Below are 20,285 nucleotides of genomic sequence, written 5' to 3' on the forward strand. Positions count from 1 at the left end.
GGCTTTATTATTATTTGGTTTAGATATCATATAATGACTTAACCTAGACAAAACTACAACAGAATTTTTTTTTTTTTGCAACAGTCTCTTAGAACCCTCTAAAACAACATACATGATAATCTCTTAGTCTGTATTCTTTTTCGTAGAAACCACAATTATTTTTGCCGTTTTTATCCTCAGGTTGAGTTGATGGACGAGAACCACCAGTCACAAGTCGACGGTTTCCTGGGAGCCGGTGAGTTCTTCGATGACATCAACCTCTTGTACGACGTGCCCAGGCGTACATCGGTCCGCGCCCGCACCCACGTTGATCTCCACGCGCTCTCAGTGCGCGACCTAAAGGGAGTGCTGGAGCAGTTCCCGGACGTGGAGACGAACATCCGGCGCATCGGTCACGCGCTGTACGGCCAGTACGCGGCCAGCGTCAACGCTCAGGACCACTTCCCACCTAAGCAGACCGTAGTTTAAACAAGCCTTGACTTGACTTGACAGAGCAGTAAGGGCTTTGTCACACGAGGCAACTTTTGTAGCGACTTGGAGGCAATGGCCACTTTGGTAGCGAACGGGTCATGTTTCAAAATTTGACTTACGATCCACAAGAGAAGTAGGTGAACATTCAAATGTGAATGCTTTTTTCTTCATGGAGATCGCCTGGAACTGGTTGCCCGTAAATTGGCTCGTGTGACATGTCCCTGAGACCCACTGGTCAATTAATACATACAAAAATCAAAGTCAACACCGAACTAGCCAGAGGGCCACTAGGGTCTAGTTCGAGCAAGGACTGACAGTCGGGGATGATGTCAGGAAATTCCTAAGGAGACAACTTTTAATTGATACGTTGACGTTGGCAATTTCAAAGACATAACTTTTGAATCTGAAGGGGGGGGAGTGCTGAATGAAGCAAGGCATGGCTAGTCTTTATATTTTAGGCTGGTCGCTTTATTAAAAAGAATATCTGAAGTGGCTCTCATAAAAATATTTCCGTAGTGGCTTGGATCTTAAATTTCGTTGTTTTATGTCCGTAGAGTGTTTGGTTATTTTTCCCAGTGACCAACAAGTTGGGCTCGTTTTTGTTGTTTTGGAATTGCTGGGGTTTTGTTTGGGTTTTTTTTTTTTTTGGGGGGGGGGGGTTCAAATACTGGTCAAACACTCCAACTGCTAACATAGTTTTCAACTTTTCTATGCATTCTTGCAAATACTTGTATTTCTAATTCTACACAGTAATGGTTTGCATTTTATAAAATTGTTATCGCACGACTTTAAAGGGACTAGGTTTCTAGCCCAAGTTGGACTTTCAAACTTTGCCGTTGGTCGTACATGATGTCTGATTCGAGCCTAGGACATTTGTTCGACTTCTTTTAACTGAATTGCACACGCTGTCTTCATTGTACAACTTTGAAAATATAATATTCCAAAGAAGAAAAAAATATTGTGTCTGTAAACAAAAGTAAATCTCTTGTCTCTCTTATAATTATTAGTAGATGTACATTTTCCTAACGCGACAATTTAGCTGTTTTTGTGCAGATGAAGATGAAAAAAAATGAAGAAGACAAAAAAAAGCTATTTACTTCTAGTGGCTTACTAAGCTTGTAGTTGACGATACAATTGCAAAGTCATGAAAGTTGTGTGCATTTCTCTTCAAGTTTGTGCTTGTTTGCTACATATACATGTACGCTGGATAAGTAGCTAATATAATAAGCTTTTTGTGAGTTAGATTTGAATAATGTCTTGTAGAATGACTTGCTTAGTCACAAGTTACCGCTTACATTTGATTTCCTCGGACTATAGAGACAATTGCTATGTCAAATGGTTGAGGCAAGTTTTTGTTGAGGCAAGCTTTTGTATAGCAACCTCCAGATGAGCAAACCCTGGTTCCATTGTGCTATACACATCCATTCAGAATTGTGTGTGGGTGTTCCCCACTTCTCACGTATTTACGCAAAAGCTTGCCCCGAGTCATAAGATGTAGCAACTGTCTCTATAGACGAATGTAACCTATGTTTACATTCAAACCGCCCTCTGTTGAAAAAAACACTGTATACGTCATGTTTCTCCGGGCAAAAAGACACGTAGTCATGGTAAGATTGCATACACTTTCTAGCTGGCTGCGAAAACACAAAGGTTTTGCCTGACAGTATGCGCGCGAATCGTGTTATGGTTTTCGTGTGACGTCAAAGGTCTATAGTCTGAGGAATTCAAATTTAAGTGGTAACTTGTGATCAAGCACATTGTACCAGACAATATTCAAATATAACATGCAAATGGCTTATTGAAGGCAGCTTTGTTGCTAAAAGTCAATGTTTAGAGTTAACGCTGAGTGTCAATGGTTAGCGTCAACAGTTAGGGGTTTAAGGCGCTATCTTTTTAGAGAGAGGATGGTTTGGGTGGGGTGGTATTTTTTTTGGGGGGGGGGTTTTCCTAGAAATCTGCCTTTGTAGATTTGAGCTTCTCTTTTTATTTGACTGAGTAGCATTCGTGGCTGTTGAGTTTTCTTGTCGATGGATATTCTACAGTATTAAACAGTATTTCTTCAGGGAGAAAAGTGTTGTTGTTTTTTTTTTTTTGTTTTTTTTTCCAGTATAAGTTTTGACAAGTTTTTGCAGCATGTAAATGATAATTTATTGTGCAGTTTTACCTCAAAATGTATTCAATGGTGAGCAGCGTACTGTTCACGTGTTCAGAGTTTAGTTGTACAGGAATGTATATAACAATAATATACCTTAATATATTTCAAATATTTATTCAACAATTTTCCTTCTGAGAGGTTTGTTGATGTAGTGTTATTAAAACATGTAGGTTGCTTTGAATATTGGTTTAGTTTTTGCCAAATTAGTTGTGTTTCTAACGATAATTCTTTTTTCTATAATAATACTCTGCTTTTAGCATATGTGACGTATTTAAGTGATTGGTATTTTCAAAGTCAACTTGTGCCATTTTAAATAAAAAAAGTAAAAGAAAGAAAGAAGTGTACAACTTTTGAAAATAGAAAATGAACTAGGACATCACTGACAAACGAAGACGTGACAGGAAATCTGTTGAAGTTTTTATGACGCTCGAACCATCGTGGAAGATTGGTGAGACTTTAGTATTAGTACAGTTTGTCAGAAACCTATGCAGTTGAGTAGTTGGTTTTCTAAGCAGATTTAAAAATTATATGATAATTATAAAACAAATCTAGACTGTAGCGAGCCTAATATACAGAAATTAGAAACCAAAAAATATTGTTCGTTTTTGAAGAATTCCCTACCAATGCTTCGTACTTGTTTGAAAATTCAATGTTCAAGATGTTTTTAAGTATTTAAAAAGGTGACTTTTTATTAATTTATTTGTATTATTATAATTTTTTGTAGTACAGAAAGACAAAACATCTTTGTCTGACTTTGCAGTGATGACTACACAAAAAGTGTGACATGGAATCCTACGTTTCTTTAAAGGAACACGTTGCCTTGGATCGGATGAATTGGTATATAAAAAGCATTTGTAACCCTTTTTTATAAAATGCATATGGTTGGAAAGATATTGTAAAAGTAAAATACAATGATCCACACAAGTTTCCCTTTGAAATGGCGTGGTTTTCCTTTTACTATGCGAACTAATACGGTCGGCCATTTATAAAAATAAATGGCCGACTGTGTTAGTCATCGAGGTAAAAGGAAAACCAAGCAATTCCGAGGCATGTTTGTGTGGATCATTGTATTCTACTTTTACATCTTTCTACCCATATGTATTTTATAAAAAACGGTTACAAATGCTTTTCAAAAACCAACTCGACCGATCCAAGGCAACGTGTTCCTTTAAGTTATGCAGTAAAGAAGATATTTTATGTGTTTACAAAAGCATTTGAAATATTACTAATGAATGTCACTCAACTTTTCAATAAATCTTTTTAAAAAGTTCCTTAATACAGAGCCACCAAAAGAATATCATAACGTAGAAAAAGTATTCATTAAAATGTGCCCAACTTTCAATGTTTCAAATTTTAGTTTTAAAATGTAAAAAGTAACAGATATTTTGTGAATGGGAAAGAGGCTTAATTTTGCTAAGCAGAAATTCGTTTAGCAAAATTTTCTGCTTAAGCAGCTCCCTGAGATTGAGCCCCCAGTGCCCAATTTCAGAGAGCAGCTTAAGCACAAAAAAAGTAGCTAAGCACAACAAAATTATGCTAACCAAAATAAGATTACCAGCCAAACAACCATGTCATATGTATAATGTGTGACTGGTATCCTGTACATTTCTGCTAAGCAGACAGTTGTCAAGCAATATTTTTCTGCTTAAGCAGCTCTATGAAATTGGCCTCATGTTACATTTGAAAAGTATGTCTTTGTAAATCTTTACATTCATCAGAATTGAGAAAAACCGTGGGCAGGGTATACTTTTGGTAAATGTCACAGACCATTACCCCCCCCCCCCCAGAAAAAAAAAATGCATGTTATATTCAAACCTGTGAAAATTTGGGCTAAATTGGTCATCGAAGTTACTAGAAAATACTGAAAGAAAAACACCATTGTTGCATAGAATTATGTGACTTCAGATGACTGAGAAAAGCTGCAAGCATGCAGCCTTTCTCAAGTTCAAATGTTTGTTTGGTTGAAATGTAACATCTTTCTCTAAAACTACACTACTTCATAACAATACTTTGTAACAGCTCTCTCTCCAGTGCTCTTTGCCAAGTCAGTTTTGCATCAACTTGTGGATGGAGTAATTGCCAAACGGACACCCTGCCTTCAAAGGAACACGTTGCCTTGGATCGGTCGAGTTGGTCTTTGAAAAGCGTTTGTAACCGTTTTTTATAAAATGCATATGATTAGAAAGATATTTTAAGAGTAGAATATAATGATCCACACAAGTATCACTCGAAATTGCATGGTTTTCTTTGTACCTCGTTGACTAACTGTCGGTCATTTATGGGAGTCAAATTTTTGACTCTCATAAATGACCGTGTTAGTTCGTAAAGTAAAAGGAAAACCACGCAATTTCGAGGTATATTTGTGTGGATCATTGTACTCTACTTTTAAAACATCTTTCGACCCATATGCATTTTATAACAAACGGTTACAAACGCTTTTCAAAGACCAACTCGACCGATCTAAGGCAACGTGTTCCTTTAAAGTTCTTCTGTAATGAAACATAATTATATTGTCAGTCAGCCTTGACCCTCTCAAGCATACCCCAATTCTCACCGATAATATACTTTTTTGCTAGAACAGGATTTTTATTTGTTTTTCCTGATTCCAATACAAAATTGTGATAACTTTGTGGTATTTTAATCTAAAAAGAATTTGTAGCTATTATCCGACATCTTCGAGTGGTTTTCCCAAATTTCTTGCACGCCTCTAAAGAGTTTAAGGCAGTTAGTTCTTTTTGCTATCCGCATGACAAAATGAGTTTCCAATGATCATTTAACGGATACCAACATGGTATATAAAACTATACCCACTTGGTATCGTAGTGACCATTTTAGCTTGTCAGTGTATAAATATTTTTTTTCTTCAATTGTCCACTTTTTCCCAGTTACGAACAAAAAGTTGCAATAAAAGGTTTTCACGTTTCCTAATTAAAATTCAGCATTTCCTTTTGTGGTTTTGTTTGTCTTGGAGTATAAACCATGTCTAATTTGTGGCAGAGGGTGTTCCCCCCCTTTTTCCCTGCCCCAAATGTTCCAATACTTTTACCAACCCTTTTTGTTTTGGCAGCCAGCTAGAAAGTGTATGCACTCTACTACGACTATGCGTCTTTTGGCCCGGCAAAACATGTCGTTTACAGTATTTTGTCAACAGAGGGCAGTTTGAATGTAAACATAGGTCACATCGTCATACCTACATATCTTATCGGTTACTATGCGTACTTGTGCACCAATTTGGTTGCCGGGGCTTAGGAGTCAAATTGAGATTGAAAACATAGAATGAAAACCAGAAAAAAACTGTTGTTCTTAAAGGCAGTGGACACTATTGGTAACTGTCAAAGACTAGTCTTCACAGTTGGTGTATCTCAACATATGCATAAAATAACAAACCTGTGAAGATTTTAGCTCAATCGGTCATGGAAGTTGCGAGATAATAATGAAAGAAGAAACACCCTTGTCACACGAAGTTGTGTTCATTTAGATGGTTGATTTCGAAACCTCAAGTTCTAAACTTAAGGTCTCGAAATCAAATTCATGGAAAATTACTTCTTTCTCGAAAACTGCGTCACTTCAGAGGGAGCTGTTTCCCACAATGTTTTATACCACCAACCTCTCCCCATTACTCGTCACCAAGAAAGATTTTAAGCTAATAACTATTTTAAGTAATTACCAATAGTGTCCATTGCCTTTAATTTTTTGTAGGCCTACTTTTTGCACTAATCTGTTTCCCGAGGCTACTCAATCTAAAGGAATCTAAATGCAACTGACAACAGAACGAAAACCAAAAACCACTTTGTGCTTAAATTTAACTTGTTCATACACCTTTATTCAACGCTGCAGTAAATACCAACTGAAATTACCCAGAGTCTTCATAAAAACATGCTCAAATGAACATGAAATGTAAACACCATGGAAAGTATTTAGTAAACATTATGACAGTAAATATGTGCTATCCTGTCAAGAGGCAGATCTGGGCCCAATTTCATAGAGCTGCTTAAGCACAAAATTTTGCTTAAGCGAAAAAATCATTGCTTAGTAAAATCAGATTACCGGCCAAGACTCCACTCAATTGTTATGCTAAGTAAACAACAGCTAAATACCAGTCACAAGCAATGTATATGGCATAAAAATTTGGCAAGTAACATGTGTTAAATAAGCGAGCTATTTTCGTGCTTAAGCAATTTTTTTGCTTAAGCAGCTCTATGAAATTGGCCCCTGTTCATTTAGAACACCTGCAGAGCCCAATTTCATGGCTCTGCTTACCGTAAGCACAGATACCTCGCTTACGAAGCAAGGTACCTCGCTTACGAAGCAAGGTACCGTAAGCACAGATACCTCGCTTACGAAGCAAGGTATTTTGTGCTTACGGCAACATGTTTCACGGGTTAGCGGCGAATTTTACTTTTGCGCGTGCATACTTTGTGTTACTAGGCATTCCACACATACAAGGCTAGCCGGAAATTCGGTGCTTGCACGTAAGCGGGGAATAGTGATTGTATTTAGCACAGAATTCGGTGGTAAGCAGAGCCATGAACTTGGGCCCTGCTGTCTTGAAGCCCAATTTCATAAAGCTGTCAAGCAGAAAATTAACCTTAGTAAATTTTTTGGTTGAGCAAAAAATTACCAGGGTACCAGTCACAACTATGGTAGCTGTTTTTTTTATGGTGTTCATGCTGGCAACCAAAAGTTTTTCGTGCCAAGCAAGATTTTGTGCTAGGCTTTACGAATTTGGGCCATTTAATGCTTCTGGTTTTATGAAAGTGGACCCAGGTGTGAAAAAAAATTAATGTGCTAGTTCTTTCTCCCTTATAGACACGAACACTATTGGTAATTGTCAAAGACCAGTCTTCCCACTTGCTGTATCTCAACATACGCATAAAATATCAAACCTGTGAAAATTTGAGCTCAATTCGGGGTCGAAGTTGCGAGAATAAACACCCTTGTCACACCGAGATGCTTGATTTCGAGACCTCAAGTTCTACATTGTAAATCTGAGGTCTCTAAATCAAATTCGTGAAAAAACTACTTCTTTCTTGAAAACTACGTCACTTCAGAGGGAGCTGTTTCTCACATTGTTTTATACTACCAACCTCTCCCCATTACTCGTTACCAAGTAAAGTTTTATGCTAATAATTATTTTGAGTAACTACCAATAGTGTCCAGTGCCTTTAATTGCTTCAGTTCGCACAAAAATATTCTGATATAATGAGATCTTCTACTCCTTGCACAAAAAGGCGCATTTTTACCGTGAAAGTGTTTATTGAACAGGAATATAGTGTTAGCAAATATTCATTAAGTTGCTTATATACAAATTTTTCAAGGCATAAACCACCAGTTACCCGCCAAAAAGCAATACTAAATGTACATGTGCAGTTTAACACAAATCCGTACGTAATGTGACCAAACACAACAGATGAGATGTCAAAATTTTAGCAAAATTCCTCAGATAACTTCATTATATCCACAATGCTCAAAGGTTGCTAACATTCAAAAGGGTGTATAATTTTGACCAAAAAACATCAAAATCCACAAACAAATGTTTTTCTTGGAAAATTAATGGATTATTTTCCCACAATTAACTTTAGAGACGACTCTTGATAAATTAACTGCATATCACTTACTGACATATTAAATATACAATATTTACAACAGCTACTTCATAAACAAACTTCACAATAGACCCATTGTAATGTATATGATATTATGACTTCACACTCTCAACAAGGAGGCAGATCATTGGACAATAGCTGTTCTCTGTGCGTAAAAAGGTGCGCGTGACCTCAGCGTACCTGTAGCATTTCGCCTTATGCAAGGGGGAGCTATTGATTTCTTATACAATACAAAACACACTTCTGAACAATGCGCGTAATTTTGGGAGTCAACTCTCTTTTGTGCATGTTTGATTTTTACACCCAAAATGACACCCGAGATGAGTACACTGCACGTATTGCAAGGTCTACAATCAAAGCTATCTGAATCATCAATGATTTCAGGGGGGGGGGGGCATTCTGGACCCAAACTTTTGGAAGTTCGGCTGAAGCATGGCTGTTTGTGGAAACATTTTTGACAAAAGAACTTAGTGAAAAGTAATTTTTGAGGCTTAAACCCCCCCCCCCCCAAGTTTGTTCAATTTTCACATTTTTTTACTTTCACAAGTTTGTGGAAATTTTTCAAAGTTTGAAAAGTGTGTATTTTTTAGTGTGCAGAGTGGCATTTTAATACATATAATTTACTCCACCAAAAAACAATAATTTAACTTTCCCTTGAAATTATGTAAATCTGAGAATCGTAAAAACAGGAACAAAGTCTATACACTGATGATTGTTCTTCCTCAAACTTGGATTTTAACTTAAATTCTTTTAAGATTATTTCTATCCTTCATCAAATAGGCCCTACCACTTGTAAATTTACAGTACTTTGAAATGGATTTTAATAAAAGCAGAGTTGTGCCACCTGAACGAAGAAATAAGGACATTTGAGAAATATATACACGATTTACACCACAACCTTTGGAAAGGTCCTTGTCTCTGAAGACCGAATCTTAAGTGAAGATAATTTTAAGAATTTCAAACGGTTTTTCATTCGCATGATGTTTCTTATCGTGACTTCTCAACGTACTCTTCGCTCCGAACACTTTGCCACATTTTAAACACGAGAAAGCCTTGTCATCATTGTGAATACGGGCATGCTCGCGTAGCGATGTGCCTCGCGTAAACGCCTTTCCACAGACCTTGCAGTTGTACGGTTTTAGCCCGGCGTGGCTTTTCTCGTGGCGTTTACAAGCGGTGCGCGAGGAGAACGCTCGCTCACAAAGGGCGCAGTTAAACGGCTTCTCACGAGTGTGGACTCGTTCGTGAATTATCAGCGACCTTTTCTCAGCGAAAACATTACCACAAACTTTGCATGCGAACATCAAGGGGTTGGTATGGACTCTTTCATGTACAGTAAGCGTTCGCTGCCTAGTGTATCCCCTGTTGCAAATCTTGCATACGAACGGGCGCTCTAGATTGTCGTAGCCTTTGGCTGGCTTACGATTGTAGTAGTTTCTTGTTCGAGCCTCGGCGGAGGTATCGACAGGCTGGATATTGAAGGTCTTCAGGAGTTTTGGTACCTTTGGTCTTTCGCCAGGATGGTATTTGTTTAAGTGGCTCCTGAGACTGCTGCGTGCCGCAAAGGTTTTCTGACATGTGTCGCATGAGAATGCTTTTTCATCTGAGTGGACGCGCATGTGGTCATGCAGGGAGGTCTTCCGCGTGAATGCCTTGTTACAGACGTCGCAAGTGAAGGGTTTCAGGCCAGTGTGGCTGCGCTCGTGCCGGAGTAGAGGGTTCTTTGATGTGAATGCCTTGTTGCAAAGGCCGCATACATAAGGCTTTTCATTTGTGTGTGACCTAACGTGGATAATTAGACCGCGCTTCTCAGAGAATCCTTTGTTGCATATCGAGCACAAGAAGGGGTTTGTGTGGACACGCTCGTGACAGTTGAGAGAGCTCTTCTTAGCGAATGCTTTGTGGCAGTAGTTACAGAAGAAAGGTCGTCCGCCAGCATGCGTCTTCTTATGATCAATGAGATACCGCTTTCGTTTGAAGGATTTATTGCATAAGTGACAAAGATATGGTCTGTCATTAGAGTGACAAATCATATGAACTTTAAGGTTAGCTTTGCTCCCGAACTGCTTCTGGCAGACCTCGCAGAGCCACTGTGCATCTTCAGTCTGCCTGTACCGTTTCATTTTCTTGTGTCTGATTTTCTTAAGCCTCTTGGCTCTGTCCTTATTATTCTTGTCCTTCTTGTGCTTGTGCTTCTTGTGCTTCATGATGGCATCTACCATCTGCTGGTCCATCAGCTGCGGCTGCTCGTGCATTTGCTGAGAATTCATGAAGTCGGCTAAACCGGTGAGGATCTCAACAGCAAGTGGAATCTCATGGGGATCTTGCTGTATGTTCATGGAACCATCAGGTGCTGTTATAATATGGACATACTGTGGATGGCCACCAGTGTTGGGGTCGTACGACTGCGACACCTGCTGGATGGATATAGACTCTGAACCTGAAAGAATCTCGACAGGGATACTGTTCCCGCTCGCATCCTGACCCATGACTTGAGAGGATTGGGTGATAACAACAGGCTGTTGGCCATAACCGTCAACATTTAGAGCTACCCCTGTTAAGTTAGTGTTCATTTCTTGAGGTTCATGCTGGACGCTCATTGTGGAATCTATGCCGGCCTCAGCAAGGGATACCTCTACTATATTTGGATCCATATGGTGCATGACCTGTTGTGCTTCCATGACCTGTTGGGCGTCCATGACCTGTTGGGCATCCATAACCTGTTGGGCTTCCATGACCTGTTGTGCTTCCATGACCTGTTGGGCTTCCATGACCTGTTGTGCTTCCATGACCTGTTGGGCATCCATCTGGGAGGCATCAGTGTAGCTACTCACACCAAGAGGCACCTCTACCGTGCTTATGACTACATTTGAAGAGTCTATGTGAACATGATGGTCACCACTTAACATTGATTGGGTCTGGACTGGCATGCTGTCGACAGAGTGAACCTGACCAGAAAGGCTGACCATATGCTCATGCCCTTGCAGGCCTTCAAGTTGCTGCTCATGCACTATGTAAGTTTCAACTGTGTTCCCATCCTCTTGGAGAATGTTGACTGCATGTTCTTGACCAGAAATGCCATCCACTGACTGATGTTGAGCAGAATGATTCTCAACTGAAATGTCTTGATCATTGAGGCCTTCTACAGGAAGACTTTCATCTTCTGGTTGACCTTGTATGGGAAGGCCTTCAACGGACTCGCCTTGCATGGGAAGGCCTTCAACAGACTCGCCATGTACTTGGAAGCCTTCAACTGACTCGCCTTGTACTTGGAAGCCTTCACCTGACTCGCCTTGTACTGGGAAGCCTTCAACTGACTCGCCTTGCATCGGAAGGCCTTCAGCTGACTCATCTTGTGTGGGAAGGTCATCAACTGAAATTTCTTGGTTGATTAAATCATCATTAGAGGGGTCTTGACCAGCCAGAGTCTCCACGGCTACCGACAAATCAATCCGGTTCTCATCATTGGTGACTTCTGTTTCTACCGTGCTTACCTCTATCATCTCACACTGAGCCATGGCAGACATTGACTCGTCATCCATACCTTCCATCATGATCTTAAATCTCTCTCTGAAACACAAAAGGAAAGAATACGTCAAATTTGTGACTTGGAGGATCAGATCCAACTTGTAAAATTTCCAGAATTTTTTTATTTTAGGTGATCAAACTGATTGCTTCCAGCTTGCTCTTTGCTCTTTCCATTTACTGGGAGTCAAAAATTGAACTCCCAAAAATGGCTGACCGTGTTTGTCGGCAAGGTAAAAGGAAAACCACGCAATTTCGAGTGATACTCGTGAGGATCATACTTTTAAAATTATACTTTTAAAATATCTTTCCAATCATAACAGTCGCAAATGCTTTTCAAAGACCAACTCGACGGATCAAGGCAACGTGTTCCTTTAACTATTTGGTCACAAGTGTGAAGTTTTCCTTCCAATAGTTTTATTGAAACTTGAACAGGAAAGCTATCTCACCCTCTCCCCCCACCCAGCCCCCCCCCCCCCTTTTCGATTTCTGATCTAGAGTTTTTTTATTGGTGGTACCCTGTGGGTCGTTTGGTTTAACCGGCAAAAACCCATAAAAATTAAAAGTTAAATCAACACTGAACTACCAGTGCCTCAGAAAAACGACGTACAACCAGTTCATGTCGTGGTGTAAAATATATCACTTCACAGACTAGATGAAAGTGACTTTAGATGCAACGAGTCCGTAATGTGACTCAACTGGCCGTTTTGATCTAAGCGCTACGGGGCTTTTTGTGAAACTCAAAATGTTTGCTCTGCATGTCTGCCACTAAGTATTGTTTGAGGCTTTACATGGTGCTAATAATAGAAAGAAGCTGGGAGTTTAGTGTGAGTGTTGGCTCTGAAAAGAGTCAATGTGATCTCGACATTTCGAACAGGAGAATCTGAAGACAAGTATACTGTTCGAAACATCGAGACCACACTGGCAAGAAAAAGAAAAAACAATATAACATCGAGACCACACTGGCAAGAAAAAGAAAAAACAATATAACATTATTTTGTTCAACTTTATCTTTTAGGACACAATTGGCAATCCATCTGAAAATCGTGTAAACAAAACAAGGAAATTTTACACTATTGGTAATTGTCAAAGACCAGTGTTCTCACTTTTGTCTTGGTGTATCTCAACATAATGCATAAATTAACAAACCTGAGAAAATTTGAGCTGAATTGGTCATCAGAGTTGGGAGAAAATGACGAAAGAAAAAACACCCTTGTTGGACGAATTTGTTTGCTTTCAGATAGGAATAAAAGACTTCTAGCTAGAAGTATTTTATTATTTTAGTGAGAAATTAACTCTAATTCAAAATGTTTGCTACTTCAGAGGGAGCCGTTTCTCACAATGTTTTATACCATCAACAGCTCTCAAATGCCTGTTACCAAGTAAGTTTTTAAGTTAATATTTGTTTTGAGTAATAACCAAACGTGTACCTTCCCTTTAAGCATTAATGTTAAACGTTCATTTTAGTATAAACTGATTCAAAAATTATTGTAAAATGCATACCTTACGAGTGGGATCTCTCTGTTCACGTTTTATGAAGAATCGTCAAGCAAAATTCTTTTTGAAGTGTCCACCTGAAAAACAATGAAGAATTAATTCATTTATTGTTTTTAGATTTAAAAGGGGTGTGTCACTGTAATATATCAACACTAGAGTGCGCTATTCTTCAAACCCTGGCAGAGCTGCGTCTTGAGTTAGTTGCGCCGTTGGCTGACCAGTTTTGTTTGGTCACATGGTTATGCCATTTTCCAGTCCAAATACAGCACATAAAACCTGTAAACACAGACAAATTTGGCTCACTAAATACTGCAGCCAACATTCCACAAAGTTAACATTTTTTTAGAGCTGCTAAGCACTAAAATTAGCTTAGCATGAAATTTCTTCCTCGATTATAACAGGATTACCAACAAAATTTCCATTACAGCATTGTACTGAAAGGACGAATTACTCATTTTACCTCCAGCGTTTCAGGAAATCGGCTGCCGGTCCTGCTGGTCAGTCACTATATAAAAGTGGAGGGCAAAGTCAGTGTGCCCCTTTAAGCTTGGTGGCAAATAGACCGATCGACTAAGCTCCGCCCCATTGCGTGCGCGTATCTTAGCGCGTAGCAGAGTTGTGCAGAAAGGCATTGGAGAGCCCCACGTGTTCTTGCTCACACGTGCATCATGGGCGGAGCCTACTGGGCCCAATTTCATAGCGCTGCTTAAAGATTCAGACACTATTGGTAATTGTCAAAGACCAGTCTTCTCACTTCTCAACATATGCATAGAATAACAATCCTGTGGAAATTTTGAGCTCTATTGGTCATCAGATTTGCGAGATAACTGTGAAAGAAAAAACACCCTTGTCACACGAAGTTGTGTGCATTCAGATGCTTGATTTCGAAACCTCAAGTTCTAAACCTGAGGTCTCAAAATCAAATTCGTGGAAAATTACTTCATTCTCCCAAACTATGTCACTTCAGAAGGAGCCGTTTGTCACAATGTTTTATACTATCAACCTCTCCCCAGTACTCGTTACCAAGAAAGATTTTAAGCTAATAATTAAATAATGCTAATAATGCTAATAATTTTTTTATAGACCTTTCTTTTGAAACGTCACAGCCCGAGTTTTTGCCAACCCAGATTGGAAAGCTATGGAAACCCATAAAGTGCAAATAAAGAAAAGATCGCTATTTTTGGTAACAATGTAACCAAATTTGTTGATTTGTTAAAAACAAAACAACTCATTATGAGAGGTATTTTATTAATTGAAAATTTGCAAAAAGTTATGAATTTAGATAAAACACCTGTTTATACGATTGAGTGTTTAACTAATATTCGGCCGACCAATGGTCGGCCGAATATTAGTTACATGCCAAGCATGAAAGGTCTATGGATGCAGTCAAATCATTCAATGACCTCCCTGTAAAAACAAACACCATTATGCCTCCAAATCCCACTCTAGTCCGTCGTCACTGTTTTAAAACAAAGATTGTTGAGCTTTCCATGTGTAGTTCATGTAGGCCTAGCTTGTTTTGTTTTTTTTTGCTTTCTACATGTTCTATGTATGTGTGATGGGTGTGATCATGTTGCAACTGGAAGGAACTCTTCCTCTATGCTTCAATATAGGCCCGCATATTAGAGTCGGTCCACATTTGCAATTTCGTATATATTTTTATTTCTTCAGAGCTTCTGCCTAGCCCACTGTTTTTTGTGTGTTTTTTTTTTTTGGGGGGGGGGGTTTGGGGGGGGTCTTTATCCTTGGGTTTTTACTGTAATCAATAGATTGGTTGCTTTACTGTCTATTGTTTAAATACAAATTATTCTCTGCAATATCTTTCTTTGTCTTTGTTGTTGTTACAGCTTTCAATTATATTCTTATTTTAATATGTAACTAACGAATGTTTTTCAACAATTTCGCTGACCACCATTGAAAAACAGTTCTTCACTTTTAGTTAGACTCTAGAGCATGATTGGTTAGAGGTTTCTCTAGATTAAGAATCAACAAAAAACAAAATAACAAATAATATAATTTAATTAAGCACCCAATCATTGATCTAAAGAAGTGGGACAGTTCTGTGCGACCAAATGTTTACCATCATGGTAAATACGGCCCTCATCAAACAGAACACAGAAACATTATTAGTGGCAAAAATAATGGAACAATTTTATTTTCTGTATACTATTTGACAAAAATGAAGAGGTATTATTAATAATTAAACATCTTGAAGATTTTATGTTTCTGTATCATCTGATTTAATTTTTATTTATTTTAATAAAGATTAAGACAACATCACCTGGCAAAAAAAAAACAGTAACAACACACCGACAGGATAATTAAAAAAAAAAAAATGGAAACAAAATAAGCAAAAACAAAAAACAAGAGAAAAACCCTGCACAAATTCATCCAAGGATTGGAGAAAACATGTAGCCTACAACAGGCAGTCACTAGAAGCTCAACCAATTAACGCCGGCAAATTACGCCCCAACTTGGTGCGTAATTTGCCGCAAAAGGACACAAATCGCACGCAAAATCGCACATTGTCATGCTTCTTGGGTTTATACTCAAATATTTTAATAATCCAGATTTAAATTTGGAACTCAGTGAACGAGTTCGTCAACATTTCCTATTTCGGCATGGCCGCCCGACATCCCATCGCATTGAAATTGCCATTTTTGTACACAACACAACGACAAGTCATCGTAACGTCTGTTTCCCACATTAACTTCCCAATTGCGAACACAACAAACAGCGCCTTCAAATTCAAAACGAATTCACGATCAAGGAAATGTGAAATTTAACCCTCAATTTTTCACAAATAATCGCAAAGTGTGGCCTAAAACCACACTGACCATCTCTACCTCCGTCTTCCATAGGACGGGTGACTGTAAATGGATGGGACAAATAAATCTTAGAAGACTGGCACTCGGCGGTGAAAATACAGAGCAAAAAGCAAGTTTACCTTCCAAACTGGTCCCAGGAATCCAAAAAGGCTGCACAAACGTATGCCAGGTTAACGCTACGCATGCGCATACCACTGGTATCCTGCGTCATCCCTATAATGCGTGACGTCACTTGGTGGGGTGACCAGCGCGGAAAAAAAAATACTTGCTGGTACCCCCTCATTTTTAAAAAAGAAGGGGGGAAATTAATATACGGCTTTTGATTTTGTTCATCAGGGAAGATTTTAGTAGAAATTTTGCACTGTGTAAGGGCTTTTGTTTAACATTGTTTTAAATCTGTTATGGTTTTTAAGAATCGTCCACGATGCATTGAATTACGCACTCAGCAGAATGAAGAAAATCTACTGGGTCAAGTACGCGCTACTGAAGATTGCAAGAGGGCGCTATAACCTATTTTATTGGTGTACTGTGAGTGAGCACTTGCACTGTGCACCCACACAGATTTATTTAGTTTTCAAAAGTCCCTCGCCCCCTCTTCAAAACAAGTTAATGTTTTGTACAACATTTTTTGGACATCTGAACTAAGATTATTTTGATTATTTTTTTTTTTTTTTGGGGGGGGGGGAGTTTATTCTTTTTGGAATGTTTTTTCGTCAACAAATCGTTTTAAATCTGTTATAATGTTTGAATGTTTTAAATGTTATGTTTGAATGTAATTGCACCGCCTTATCTGTCAAAGTTCTTTTTCGCCAAACCCACCGTCACGGACTCCGTTCTTCTTCCGATAAATAATAAGCTTAACACTCATGAATCTAGATTAACTTTTGCAATCACGCCTTCTCACACTCTGCTACTGAACTTTGGAACTTATCTGTTTCCTATAGTAATCATAATATAGATTAAAGTGTTTCTTGCAATAATATTATCCCTTTTTTTGCAGTGCGCTTTCATTATGTTTTGGGAGAGCGTAAAATAATTCCGTTTATAATTATTATTTATTACCCCGGAACAAGAAGAAACTATAAATAATAGTGAGCTTGCGGGTACAACATGTGTAAATCTCTTAAAGGAACACGTTGCCCTGGATCGGACGAGTTGGTCTATAAAAAAAGCGTTTGAAACCGTTTGTTATGAAATGTATATGGTTGGAAAGATGTTTTAAAAGTAGAATATAATGATCCACACAAGTATCACTCAAAACTGCACGGTTTTCATTTTACGTCGCGAACTATCACGGTCGGCCATTTATGGGAGTCAACTTTCTGACTCCCATAATGGCCGACCGTGATAGTTCGCGACGTAAAATGAAAACCGATACTTGTGTGGATCATTATATTCTACTTTTAAAATATCTTTCTAATCATATGCATTTTATAAAAACTGGTTACAAACGCTTTTCAAAAACCAACTCGACCGATCCAAGGCAACGTGTTCCTTTGAAGGCAGGGTGTTCGTTTGGCAATTACTCCATCCACAAGTTGATGCAAAACCGACTTGGCAAAGAGCACTGGAGAGAGAGCTGTTACAAAGTATTGTTATGAAGTAGTGTAGTTTTAGAGAAAGATGTTACATTTCAACCAAACAAACATTTGAACTTGAGAAAGGCTGCATGCTTGCAGCTTTTCTCAGTCATCTGAAGTCACATAATTCTATGCAACAATGGTGTTTTTCTTTCAGTATTTTCTAGTAACTTCGATGACCAATTTAGCCCAAATTATATTCTACTTTTAAAACATCTTTCCAACCATATACGTTTCATAACAAACGGTTACAAACGCTTTTCAAAGACCAACTCGACCGATCCAAGGCAACGTGTTCCTTTAATTTAGGGTGAGTGTTGGCTGCTGACCGATGTTTCCCATAGAGTGATTTGTTGCCGAGGCACTCCTCAAAATCTAGACCAAAATTATAACAGGACTAACTTTTTTTGCCTAAACAAACGTTTAAGCAGGTATAGACCCCCCCCCCAAGGCTTGGATAGTTTGGATAGTTTGTTATATTGTCCGAAACGGCGACTTCGGCTAGAGCTACGGCTAGATCGCGCGCGTCTGCCTATTCTTCAACACTGGCATGGTAGACGCGCTGATCTAGACGTAGCTGTAGCCGAAGTCGTCGTTTCGGACACGGCCTTATATTCTTCAGTTTTATCCTAAAGAGAGGGGGAGGCCGGAACAAAATGGGACTGGCTGTAGGGGGGGGGGGGGTTGAATAAAATTGAATGACGACGGGGAACTTAAAAATGAGCGGCTGGGGAATTACGGGAGAGGAAACTCGTAATGATACGCACCGTAGCGCGTATAATAATATAAGCGAAATAATAATATAAGCGAAATAATAATATAAGCGAAATAATCATATATAAGGGAAATAATAATATAAGCGAAACGCAATAAACGGGATGCGTAGCGGAAAAGAGCCACGGGCATGCGGCAGAAGACCCGCGCGAAACTGGAAAACATGGATGGGCCCGATAAAGGAATACAGCAACAGATTGAACATGAGGACGGGAAGAACTAGCCCACCTTGTTGAGCTGTGGCTCTGCTTTTAACATCGGTCTCATCACAGTGATGAGACCGATGATGTTAAAAGCGGAGCCATTTACAGCTCAACAAGGTGGGCTAGGGAAGAACTTGAACCGGCGGCTGGGGGAAATATTATATTACAGGGAGGGCCAATGGGAGAAGGAACTCAAGGACACGGGACACAGGGCAACTAAATGGAAACAAAAACGGAAACAAAACTGAACGGAAACAAAATAAACGAACGGACGGGGGCGGCCGCCCAGTTTGCGAACTGAAAAACATGGATGTGACCATTCCGCAAAAAGCAAAGGAAAAACGGACCGGTCAGGGACGACAAAGCCTGGGTTGGTTGCCACATGTTTTTGTATCACACCGTTGCCTAGAACAAAAAAGAGACTGATAATACAAGGTCAATCTTAGTGCTTTGTGAAATCTGCAGAGTGGAACCTCTTGTTTATTTCCCGCTCCCCCACAATCTGACACGGTTACGTCCTCAATTCAATTTTGGAAAAGATCTCGGCTTACATACAAGTTAGACCTGTTTTTGACACCGTGGAGGTGTCTTGGCCGAACGGTTAAGAGCACCACATGTTAAACTCTGGTGCCGTTTGATCAGCAGAGTGTGGGTTCGAATTCTGGTCACAAGTGGGTGGTAGACCCTTGTAATTGCTTCGGATGGGACCTAAAGACCGAGTGTAAAAGAACCCCGGTGCACTTATCGTCCATCGAGGAAAAGAGAAGTGGGTTCGCCCGGTGTTTCCGGCTGTGGCTGCTAAATGCGCCTTAAAACCCTACCTCACACTAATTATACGGTATACTACCTCAGAACTTCATCAACTGCAAAAAATCTACTCTGAAAACTTGTATACTCTATGCACCTTGAGTAGACTTACCTTGGTCGGTTATGCGCTACTATAAGACTTCGATATTATAAAGGCTTCGATTATTATTTGCGTCGGAGTGTGCCGCATGAGACGGGCAGCAATTAGTCACGATAATAATTATTGGAAAAAGTGCCGGGTTTTTGTTTTTATCCTGCGGTAGTTAGCAAAAAAAATACACAACCATTTTATTATAAATCTAATGAATTATTATAATAAATCTAATAACAGTTTAGTAGTCTGAAGATATTTGATAGGTTTTCAAAGAGGCTGAGAGACCGTAAAATAATATTTGTTTGTGAGTGACTATTAATTTTTTCTTCTTCTGGTGCACCCGCAAAAAAAGAAACAATAAGAGGTTAAACAGCGCCCTCTTTCGATCTTCAGAGTGCTTGGCCCAATAGAAAAGCTATAAAGCAAAATTAATGCTAACTAGAATAAGGTTACCTGCCAAAAACATCATGTCATGTGTACAATTTGTGACTGGTATCCTGCTAGTTATTGCTAAGCAGGGATTTGTATGCAGTATTTTCTGTTGGGCCCAATATACAGTCCTCCATGCGGAAGTGCCTATAAAAGTTTGTTGACCCGCAACACGCACGTCCGTCTGAAAAAGTTTGTTGATCCCTTCACGCGCTGGCCTGAGATCCAGTCTGGCACACCGACTCGAATATTCACTCAAAAAGACATTATAGTCTGGATACCAGCCCCTCACATCACACAAACGTGACGTACACAC

The 20,285-nt window shown here is 39.2% G+C and overlaps 2 protein-coding genes and 1 long non-coding RNA gene across 7 annotated transcripts in view; 2 read left to right on the plus strand and 1 right to left on the minus strand.

The window, feature by feature from the left end:
- LOC139942582 (uncharacterized) overlaps positions 1 to 4,821 on the plus strand; it is a 154,376-nt gene extending 149,555 nt beyond the window's left edge. For all 5 annotated transcript variants that reach the window (XM_071939439.1, XM_071939442.1, XM_071939441.1 and 2 more), the window contains one exon: positions 181 to 4,821. In XM_071939439.1, coding sequence (XP_071795540.1) covers positions 181 to 468 — 288 coding nt within the window. In that variant the 3' untranslated portion in view covers positions 469 to 4,821. The remainder of the gene's footprint in view (positions 1 to 180) is intronic.
- A 1,951-nt stretch (positions 4,822 to 6,772) lies between these two features.
- On the plus strand, positions 6,773 to 8,738 carry LOC139943037 (uncharacterized). The gene is made up of 2 exons (XR_011786732.1): positions 6,773 to 6,913; positions 6,972 to 8,738. It is a non-coding gene; the product is annotated as an uncharacterized lncRNA (long non-coding RNA).
- On the minus strand, positions 7,791 to 16,249 carry LOC139943036 (uncharacterized). Its single transcript, XM_071939853.1, has 3 exons — positions 16,202 to 16,249; positions 13,261 to 13,331; positions 7,791 to 11,802 (listed from the first exon to the last, which is right to left on the minus strand). Exon 3 carries the CDS (start codon positions 11,784 to 11,786, stop codon positions 9,165 to 9,167), a length of 2,622 nt encoding a protein of 873 aa, XP_071795954.1. The 5' UTR covers positions 11,787 to 11,802; positions 13,261 to 13,331; positions 16,202 to 16,249; the 3' UTR covers positions 7,791 to 9,164.
- Positions 16,250 to 20,285: the final 4,036 nt, after the last annotated feature.

Source organism: Asterias amurensis, chromosome 10 (assembly GCF_032118995.1).
Source record: "Asterias amurensis chromosome 10, ASM3211899v1".
In the NCBI taxonomy this organism is placed as follows: domain Eukaryota; kingdom Metazoa; phylum Echinodermata; class Asteroidea; order Forcipulatida; family Asteriidae; genus Asterias; species Asterias amurensis.